At 38.1% G+C, this 11,862-nt stretch overlaps 1 protein-coding gene across 1 annotated transcript in view; it reads left to right on the top strand.

The window, feature by feature from the left end:
- Positions 1–260: 260 nt before the first annotated feature.
- pdxkb (pyridoxal (pyridoxine, vitamin B6) kinase b) overlaps positions 261–11,862 on the top strand; it is a 29,338-nt gene continuing 17,736 nt past the window's right edge. The window contains exon 1 of the mRNA XM_061973835.1: positions 261–576. Within this exon, the coding sequence (XP_061829819.1) occupies positions 496–576 (81 nt within the window). The 5' untranslated portion in view covers positions 261–495. The remainder of the gene's footprint in view (positions 577–11,862) is intronic.

The following is an 11,862-nucleotide window of genomic DNA, read 5'->3' as shown; positions in this document are numbered from 1 at the left end:
CATGTAATAATTAAGTCATATTAATTTAATAATTAAATATTGAAATAATTATAGTTTTACGTTATTGGCACATTTAATAACACATGCATGTATTTAATTCCATTATCGTTAGTTAATTAAAATATTAAATGTGGTCCTATTTGACCCTCCATAACTATTAGTCTTTATACTCTGACTTTATAAGCAAAATACAAATATGACAATGCCAAAACAAAACAAAAACAATTATGATATTACAGCACAAAATAATACAACACAAAAAAAGATATCGATTTTGTCAACTCGGTATCGCTCCGATACTGACACCGCCCTCGGTATCCACACGTTCGCCGGTTTGTCTCGACCTGCCCACCCTCACTCCACGCGCACGCGCACAGCCGCACGCACGCGCTGGCCGCCATCACAGGTGTTGCTAGCTAGCCAGCAGGCTAAGTGTGTTATGCGCTGAGAAGGATCCGTCTGACCCGCGCCTCTCGTCGGCTGACCGGAGCCGCCATGGAGTGCCGCGTCCTGTCCATCCAGAGCCACGTCGTCCGGGGCTACGTGGGCAACAAGAGCGCCTCCTTCCCGCTGCAGGTGAGCGTGACGGCGACAATACAAATGGTGTCACGGAGAAAGACGCGACGGGCTGGGAGAGTGGCGGTCATCTCGTCGTGACGTCACGAAGGGACACGACAAGTTCATGACGTGACGTCACTGTCTCGTCAATTAGGCACTTAGTTTTTCAAGGAGAGGTTTTTTTTTACCTCCACGCTAGTTTCTTCTCCAGTCAGTGGCGGTCACCTTTCTGCGCACACCTTGTTTACCTTTGACAAAGGTCATTGACCCCTGATGACCTCATCACACAAGGTCACCACAAACATAAATACAAACCCCGTTTCCATATGAGTTGGGAATTTGTGTTAGATGTAAATATAAACGGAATACAATGATTTGCAAATCCTTTTCAACCCATATTCAATTGAATGCACTACAAAGACAACATATTTGATGTTTTGCAAATAATAATTAACTTAGAATTTCATGGCTGCAACACGTGCCAAAGTAGTTGGGAAAGGGCATGTTCACCACTGTGTTACATGGCCTTTCCTTTTAACAACACTCAGTAAACGTTTGGGAACTGAGGAGACACATTTTTGAAGCTTCTCAGGTGGAATTCTTTCCCATTCTTGCTTGATGTACAGCTTAAGTTGTTCAACAGTCCGGGGGTCTCCGTTGTGCTATTTTAGGCTTCATAATGCGCCACACATTTTCAATGGGAGACAGGTCTGGACTACAGGCAGGCCAGTCTAGTACCCGCACTCTTTTACTATGAAGCCACATTGATGTAACACGTGGCTCGGCATTGTCTTGCTAAAATAAGCAGGGGCGTCCATGGTAGCGTTGCTTGGATGGCAACATATGTTGCTCCAAAACCTGTATGTGCCTTTCAGCATTAATGGCGCCTTCACAGATGTGTAAGTTACCCATGTCTTGGGCACTAATACACCACCATACCATCACAGATGCTGGCTTTTACACTTTGCGCCTAGAACAATCCGGATGGTTCTTTTCCTCTTTGGTCCGGAGGACACGACGTCCACAGTTTCCAAAAACAATTTGAAATGTGGACTCGTCAGACCACAGAACACTTTTCCACTTTGTATCAGTCCATCTTAGATGAGCTCAGGCCCAGCGAAGCCAGCGGCGTTTCTGGGTGTTGTTGATAAACGGTTTTCGCCTTGCATAGGAGAGTTTTAACTTGCACTTACAGATGTAGCGACCAACTGTAGTTACTGACAGTGGGTTTCTGAAGTGTTCCTGAGCCCATGTGGTGATATCCTTTACACACTGATGTAGATTGTTGATGCAGTACAGCCTGAGGGATCGAAGGTCACGGGCTTAGCTGCTTACGTGCAGTGATTTCTCCAGATTCTCTGAAAACTTTGATGATATTACGGACCGTAGATGGTGAAATCCCTAAATTCCTTGCAATAGCTGGTTGAGAAAGGTTTTTCTTAAACTGTTCAACAATTTGCTCACACATTTGTTGACAAAGTGGTGACCCTCGCCCCATCCTTGTTTGTGAATGACTGAGCATTTCATGGAATCTACTTTTATACCCAATCATGGCACCCACCTGTTCCCAATTTGCCTGTTCACCTGTGGGATGTTCCAAATAAATGTTTGATGAGCATTCCTCAACTTTATCAGTATTTATTGCCACCTTTCCCAACTTCTTTGTCACGTGTTGCTGGCATCAAATTCTAAAGTTAATGATTATTTGCAAAAAAAAAAAATGTTTATCAGTTTGAACATCAAATATGTTGTCTTTGTAGCATATTCGACTGAATATGGGTTGAAAATGATTTGCAAATCATTGTATTCCGTTTATATTTACATCTAACACAATTTCGCAACTCATATGGAAACGGGGTTTGTAATATTATTGGATATTTTACGGTAATGTGTTAATAATTTCACACATAAGTCACCCCTGAGTATAAGTCGCACCCCAGGCTAAACTATGAAAAAAACTGCGACTTATAGTCCGAACAATACGGTATACGTTCTCACGCAGTTGCTTTTAGCTGCGGGCATTACACTGCAGGCTCTTCTTACTCTATCTTGTCTCTCTTTCTCACAGAGACATAAAACAAGCGCACCTTCTTACATACGTCACATACTGTCGCGCGTGCAACGTCATACGCTCTCGTGTAGCAGAGAGGTAGCGGCATGGGTAACGTTAGCTGTGGTGCGAGTGGTAATACGAGAGAGAGAAGGTGCGAATCTGGTAACAAATGAAGGAAGAATAATTAATTCCCAAGAAAAACAGCAGGGGGTCCATCGTCTGGCGGTGGTTTAGCTTCAAGCGGGAAGATGTCGAACAGACAACAGTAATATGTCAAGTATGCGGCAAAAGCGTTGCTACAAAAAGTAGCATTACTGCTAATGTGTAGCATCATTTGAAAAGTCACCCGCTAGAGAATGAAGAGTGCTTGAAACTCCGCATGTCAACATCTCCGTTCGGTGCCACACCAACAAAATGCTGAAGCAACCATTTTTAGGAGCAATGTGGTTTTGTGGATGTAATATTGGCTGCATTTCTCATAGCTGTTTGTGTGCCATGTTGTTCCAGACCACAGCAAAGATTGTAATAAATCCATTAGAAGAAGACAGCCTGTTGTTTCCTTCAACTTGAACACACACATCTATACCTTTGGCCATTCTAAGACTGTCATTTCCAGGAGTTATCTCACCCTCTGAGAAGTTTACTAATGTTTTCCAATGTTGTAAAAGCAACATTTCTGTCAACAGAGATTTGCGTCAGCCTGCGACACATAGTCATTTTGATAGTAGGCTAATGTAGCTAATATAGACACTTACATCATGTGTTGCCTTCATTGTAACACTTATACAAGACTTTTAAAGTCATTTTGATAGTAGGCTAATATAGATACTTACATCATGTGTTGCCTTCATTGTAACACTTATATAAGACTTTTAAACTAATTTTGATAGTAGGCTAATATAGACACTTACATCATGTGTTGTCTTCGTTATAACACGTATTTTGGACTTTTAAAGTCATTTTGATAGTAGGCTAATATAGACACTTACATCATGTGTTGCCTTCATTATAACACTTATATAAGACTTTTAAAGTAATTTTGATAGTAGGCTAATATAGACACTTACATCATGTGTTGTCTTCGTTATAACACTTATATAAGACTTTTAAAGTCATTTTGATAGTAGGCTAATATGGACACTTACATCATGTGTTGTCTTCGTTATAACACTTATTTAGGACTTTTAAAGTCATTTTGATAGTAGGCTAATATAGATACTTACATCATGTGTTGCCTTCATTGTAACACTTATATAAGACTTTTAAAGTCATTTTGATAGTAGGCTAATATAGACACTTACATCATGTGTTGCCTTCATTATAACACTTACTGTATATAAGACTTTTAAAGTCATTTTGATAATATGCTAATATAGACACTTACATCATGTGTTGTCTTCGTTATAACACGTATTTTGGACTTTTAAAGTCATTTTGATAGTAGGCTAATATATACACTTACATCATGTGTTGCCTTCATTGTAACACTTATATAAGACTTTTAAAGTCATTTTGATAGTAGGCTAATATAGACACTTGCATCATGTGTTGCCTTCATTATAACACTTATATAAGACTTTTAAAGTCATTTTGATAGTAGGCTAACACACTTACATCATATGTTGTCTTCGTTATAACACGTGTATATAGGACTTTTAAAGTCATTTTGATAGTAGGCCAATATAGATACTTACATCATGTGTTGCCTTAATTAAAACACTTATATAAGACTTTTAAAATCATTTTGATAGTAGGCTAACATGGATACTTACATCATGTGTTGCCTTCATTATAACACTTATATAAGACTTTTAATGTTTTGCGGCTCCAGACAGATTAGTTTTTTGTATTTTTGGTCCAGTATGACTCCTTCAACATTTTGGGTGGCCGACCCCTCATCTAGTGTGTCCAAAATTCTGCCTGAAAGAAAATGTTAACTTTCATTTACATATTTACCAGTGTTTATTGTTTATGTTGTGATTTTCAAATTAATTAATAAGTTAGTGTTGTTTTATTTTTTAATGAACTAAAGCGTGTTTATATTTAATGATGTTTTATTATATTGTGAGAACTTCTAATATTTTTGATCAGGGGTGTCTAAACTTTTTTATTAAAAAAAAGAAGAAGCTAAAAACAGATATTATATATCTGTTGGTGATGATGACGAGGATGAATGGTGTGATGATGGTGGTGATGATGATGATGAATGGTGTGATGATGATGATGATGATGATTGTGCAAATGATGATGATGTGATGATGATGAAGATGGTGATGATAATGATGGTTATGATAATGAGAATGATGGTATGGTGATGATGATTGTGAAAATGATGATGATGTGATCATGATGAAGATGATGATGATAATGATGGTTATGATAATGAGGATGATGATAATGATAGTAATGTGATGGTGATGATGATGTTGATGATGATGGTGACGTGGTGATGATGATGATGATGGTGACATGATGATGATGGTGACGTGATGATGCGGATCGTGATGATAATGATGATGATGATGGTGATGTGATGCTAATGATGGTTATGATAATGATGATGATGGTGATCATGATGTAATGATGATAACCGTGATGATGGTAATGATGTAGATGTGATGGTGATGATGGGGATCGTAATGATGGTGACATGATGATGGGGATCGTGATGATGATGATGGTGATGATAATGATGGTTATGATGATGATGGTGATGATGTAGATGTGATGGTGATGATGGGGATCGTGATGATGATAACGATGATGATGATTGTGACGTGATGATGGGGATCGTGATGATGATGGTGGTGATGTGATGATGATGATGGTGATGTGATGCTAATGATTGTTATGATAATGATGATGATGGTGATAATGATGGTAATGATGATGACCGTGATGATGGTGATGGTGATGTGATGCTAATGATGGTTATGATAATGATGATGATGGTGATAATGATGGTAATGATGATGACCGTGATGATGGTGATGTGATGATGAGGATCGTAATGATGGTGACATGATGATGAGGATCGTGATGATAATGATGACGATGGTGATGTGATGGTAATGCTGGTTATGATGATGATGATGATGATGATGGTGATGATGTAGATGTGATGGTGATGATGGGGATCGTGATGATGATAACAATGATGGTGATGGTGATTGTGACGTGATGATGGGGATCGTGATGATGATGATGATGGTGATGATGATAATGATGGTGATGATGATGGTGATGTGATGGTAATGATGGTTATGATAATGATGATGATGGTGATAATGATGGTAATGATGATGACGGTGATGATGGTGATGATGTGATGGTGATGATGATGGTGATAATGGTGACGTGATGATGGGGATGGTGATGATAATGATGGTGATGATGATGGTAATGATGATGACGGTGATGATGGTGATGATGTGATGGTGATGATGATGGTGATAATGGTGACGTGATGATGGGGATGGTGATGATAATGATGGTGATGATGATGGTAATGATGATGACGGTGTTGATGGTGATGATGTAGATGTGATGGTGATGATGATGGGGATCGTAATGATGGTGATGATAATGACGGTGATGATGGTGATGATGATAATGATGCTTATGATGTGATGATAGTGATGAGGATGATGGGGATTATGATGGTGATGATGATAATGATGGTTATGATGATTATAATGGTGATGCTGATGATGATTATGATGTGATGATAGTGATGAAGATGATGGTGATGATGATAATGATGGTTATGATGATTATAATGGTGATGATGATGATGATTATGATGGTGATGATGATGATTATGATGGTGATGATTATAGCGATGATGATGGTGATGATGATGGTGATGATGGTGGTGACTTTGATGACAATGCTAATGATAGTGATGATGATGTTGATACCAGTGATGATGATGATGATGATGACGATGACAGTGATGGTGACAGTGATGATGCAATGGTGGTGGTGACATTAATGATGATAGTAATGATGATGATGATGAAGGTGACAGTGGTGATGATGGTGATGGTGCAGGATGGAGCTCTGTGCTGAGAGACCGTAACTCGTGGTGAGAAGCGCTGAATCTATTTTTGGCTCCCGCGGCGCCTCAGGTGTGTCTTTAATGTGTGCCGTCACGCGCAGACAACAGTCAACTTGTTAGCTGTGATTGAGTTGCTTGCTAAAGTAGCAAACATAGTCTTTATTAGGCGCTAACTGCACTATCCTTTCCCTGAATAATGTCTGTCATTTGTCTTCTTGAAACTACTTCTTGTGGAGCGATAACTTTGGAGTTTGTTTGAAAGATACCAAACATGTCATGTTTACAGTTGTCACTTCAAGATAATAATGTGACCACCTGGCATGTCCGCTCTCAAATATTCGCTTCTTTCCTTCCTTTCTGTTTATTTCCTGTTTCGCGCTCTTATTTTGCTTCTCTTTCCTGCATGTCTACCTGAGCGCTCTTTCCTTCACCTGTCGCTGATTGGCAGCCTGGCCACACCTGGCCATGGTTGCTAATCAGCTGGCTGCCATTTGTTGTATTGATCAATGTTACTAACTCACTAGGTTTTTCTGCACTTCTCTGCTGCATGTCCTGATTTTATATGCTTTTACAATTTCCAAGTAACACATTGTACATTATTTTACCATCACCAAGTACCATTTTTGTCAATGATCTAATAACATTAATTTACCATTACCAATTACTTTTAAATTATTTTACAATTAACATATAACAATATTTTACTATTATCAAATATTTTACAATTGCTACATTTTATTATTTTACAACTGCCAATTATTTCACAATTACCAAAACATTTAAATCATTTTTCAAACACCAAATAATAGTTTTCAATAACCAATTTTTACTACATATATTATTATTATTATATAATATATTATTACTTTACCATCATCAAATAACATTATTTTAATATTGTCTAATAACATAATTTTATCATTAACAGTTACAGTATTTTAATGATTTTACAATTAACAAATACATTACTATTATCAAATGTTTTACAATTGCCAAATACTATTGTTTTACAACTATCAATTATTCTACATTATTTTACAATGACCAACTATTAACATTATTTTACCATCAACAAATAACACTGTATTACAGTTAACATTTAATTAGCATTATTTTACCATAACCAATATACAGTATTTAATAATTACAGGTTATTTTACAAAGGCCAAACATTATTTTACAATTTCCAAATAACATTGTTTCACATTAAAACATTATTTTTACATAATTTACAATCACCAAAAAACCATATTTTACTACTATCGAATATTTTACAAATGGCAAATATTATTTTACAACTACCAATTATTCTATTTTACAATCACCCCAAAATTTTCATAATTTTACCATCACCAAAAAACAATATTTTACAATTACCAATTATTGTTATATTATTTTACCACCACCAAATAACATTATTTTGCAATGGCCTAATACCATTATTTTACTATTAAAAAAATGTGTTATAATTATTTTGCAATAACAAATAAAATATTAATATTACCAAATAGTTTATAATTGGCAACTACTATTTGACTACCATTTATTCCACAATATTTTACATCAACAAATAACATTGTTTTACAGTTAGCAATTAGTTTAAATCATTTTACCGTAACCATATTTCAGTAATTAATAATTACAGGTTATTTTACAATTGCCAAACTTTATTTTACAATTTCCAAATGACATTGTTATACATTTACCAATTATTTTTCAATCACCAAATAACAATATTTTACAATGACCAATTATTTCAAATTATTTTACAATTAACAAATAATATTTTATGATTACCTGTCATTGTATGTTATTCTACAATTACCAAAAAACATTTAACTTCTGCATAAGTTGAGTGATGGCCTGTTGTTGTCAAACCATCTTTTGAACGTATCAATTTGTACTTTGAAAGTTTCTGCTGTGTTAAAAATGTGTGCATTTCCATGCCAGTCCATTATTACGACATGACATGAGCAAATGATAGCGTTGAAGATGATCAGCATGTCGTGTTGGTGCTTATCCGCTGCGTAAACGTCGGTAATTATTGACATAATACGCGGCAGTAATGAAGTGGTTCACGCCTGAATGTTTCCTGCAGGTGTTGGCATCACTTCACTTTGAGAAAAAAAACCTCATTAATCAGCCACGGTGTCGCTTCTAATTAGTCATAATTATTCAACAAATGCCGGCATCAAATTCGAGTCAACAAATCATCAAACAAGAAATGTTTTGCTTATTTTACACATTTGGACTTATATGTTGGCCAAAGAAAGTCGAGCACTGTTATATTGTAGCGTCCCGGAAGAGTTGGTGCTGCAATGGGTTCTGGGTATTTGTTCTGTTGTGTTAATGTTGTGTTACGGTGCGGATGTTCTCCCGAAATGTGTTTGTCATTTTTGTTTGGTGTGGTTTCACAGTGTGGCGCATATTTGTAACAGTGTTAAAGTTGTTTATATGGTGTTGCGTCAGACCAGTTGTTCCTCCCAGGGAGTCTAAATTACTGGTCAATCCCAAGTTCTTTCGATGACATATATGCTGAGTAAGAAGGACCACCAAGACAGAATAGGAATATTTTCAAGTTTTACTAAAGCTTTAGGAGAACCACCTAGACCAGGGGTCCCAAAACTACGGCCCGCGGGCCGGATCCGGCCCCCCAGCATCCAAAATCCGGCCCACGGGAAGTCCCAAGTTAATTTTATTTTTTCATTTTATTATTATTATTTTTTAATCTTTCCTTTCTAATCCATTTTCTACCACAGTGTGGCGCATATTTGTAACAGTGTTAAAGTTGTTTATACGGCCACCCTCAGTGTGACCTGTATGGCTGATGACCAAGTATGAATCGCATTCACTTATGTGTGTGTAAAAGCCGCATATGTTATGTGACTGGGCCGGCACGCTGTTTGTATGGAGGAAAAGCGGACGTGACGACAGGTTGTAGAGGACGCTAAAGGCAGTGCCTTTAAGGCACGCCCCTAATAATGTTGTCTGGGTGGAAATCGGGAGAAATTTGGGAGAATGGTTGCCCTGGGAGATTTTCGGGAGGGCACTGAAATTCAGGAGTCTCCCGGGAAAATCGGAAGGTTGAAACCGATACCGATAATTTCCGATATTACATTTTAAAGCATTTATCGGCCGATAATATTGGCCGTATTTCTTATGACATTTTTCAAATCACATTGAACACATTAACAATAAGCTCTTAAAATGAAGGTGAAAAAAGAAGAAATGCTTCATAAAGTGTAAGAAAATAGTGCAAAGTGTGAAAATGTAAACATAGAGAAAGCTGAGATGAACTATTTTCTGCAGGTTTAGTGGTAGGAAGTTACAGCTGTGCTCTAAAGCAGGGGTTCTTAACCTTTTTGACCTCGGGACCCAATTTTTCCTCCAGGCTCAAATATTACCACTGAATTAGTCATCTTACTCTCGATTTTAATCATATTCAATAACTATATCCAACCTACTTACAGTTTACAACCTTATCAAATGAAGCATGTGTAAGTCTCAAAGAGTATTATTCATTTCACACATGAACCTTAGGCTTCGGTCAGGCTGTTTACAAAAAATAAGTACTAACCAAATACCATACTTGCCAACCCTCCTGAATTTTCCGGGAGACTCCCGAATTTCAGTGCCTCTCCCGAAAATCTCCCGATTTCCAGCCGGACAACTATATGGGGGCGTGCCTTAAAGGCACTGCCTTTAGCGTCGTTTCTCACCTGAAAAGGAGACTATTATATATGTCTCCGTTATCCATAGGTTTATCTATAACCCATAAAGTAGGCAGGCACGGAGCTATTTCTCAGCGTGTGTTTATTCCAGCAAGTACAGTACAGTTAGTAGAACAACTGTATTTTCATTACTGTTTACTGTACTATATATGTATATATGTATGTATGCATATATACAATATATATATATATATATACACAAACCCCGTTTCCATATGAGTTGGGAAATTGTCCATCCATCCATTTTCTACCGCTTATTCCCTTCGGGGTCGCGGGGGGCGCTGGAGCCTATCTCAGCTACAATCGGGCGGAAGGCGGGGTACACCCTGGACAAGTCGCCACCTCATCACAGGGCCAACACAGATATTGTGTTAGATGTAAATATAAACGGAATACAATGATTTGCAAATCCTTTTCAACCCATATTCAATTGAATGCACTACAAAGACAAGATATTTGATGTTCAAACTCATAAACTTTATTATTTTTTTGCAAATAATAATTAACTTAGAATGTCATGGCTGCAACACGTGCCAAAGTAGTTGGGAAAGGGCATGTTCACCACTGTGTTACATGGCCTTTCCTTTTAACAACACTCAGTAAACGTTTGGGAACTGAGGAGACACATTTTTGAAGCTTCTCAGATGGAATTCTTTCCCATTCTTGCTTGATGTACAGCTTAAGTTGTTCAACAGTCCGGGGGTCTCCGTTGTGCTATTTTAGGCTTCATAATGCGCCACACATTTTCAATGGGAGACAGGTCTGGACTACAGGCAGGCCAGTCTAGTACCCGCACTCTTTTACTATGAAGCCACGTTGATGTAACACGTGGCTCTGCATTGTCTTGCTGAAATAAGCAGGGGCGTCCATGGTAACGTTGCTTGGATGGCAACATATGTTGCTCCAAAACCTGTATGTACCTTTCAGCATTAATGGCGCCTTCACAGATGTGTAAGTTACCCATGTCTTGGGCACTAATACACCCCCATACCATCACACATGCTGGCTTTTCAACTTTGCGCCTAGAACAATCCGGATGGTTCTTTTCCTCTTTGGTCCGGAGGACACGACGTCCACAGTTTCCAAAAACAATTTGAAATGTGGACTCGTCAGTCCACAGAACACTTTTCCACTTTGTATCAGTCCATCTTAGATGAGCTCAGGCCCAGCGAAGCCGACGGCGTTTCTGGGTGTTGTTGATAAACGGTTTTCGCCTTGCATAGGAGAGTTTTAACTTGCACTTACAGATGTAGCGACCAACTGTAGTTACTGACAGTGGGTTTCTGAAGTGTTCCTGAGCCCATGTGGTGATACCCTTTACACACTGATGTCGCTTGTTGATGCAGTACAGCCTGAAGGATCGAAGGTCACGGGCTTAGCTGCTTACGTGCAGATTCTCTGAACCCTTTGATGATATTACGGACCGTAGATGGTGAAATCCCTAAATTCCTTGCATTAGC

This window comes from Nerophis lumbriciformis, linkage group LG02 (genome assembly GCF_033978685.3).
Source record: "Nerophis lumbriciformis linkage group LG02, RoL_Nlum_v2.1, whole genome shotgun sequence".
In the NCBI taxonomy this organism is placed as follows: Eukaryota; Metazoa; Chordata; class Actinopteri; order Syngnathiformes; family Syngnathidae; genus Nerophis; species Nerophis lumbriciformis.
The sequence above is the reverse complement of the archived record's forward strand: the minus strand, read 5'-3'. Positions and strand labels throughout refer to the sequence as shown.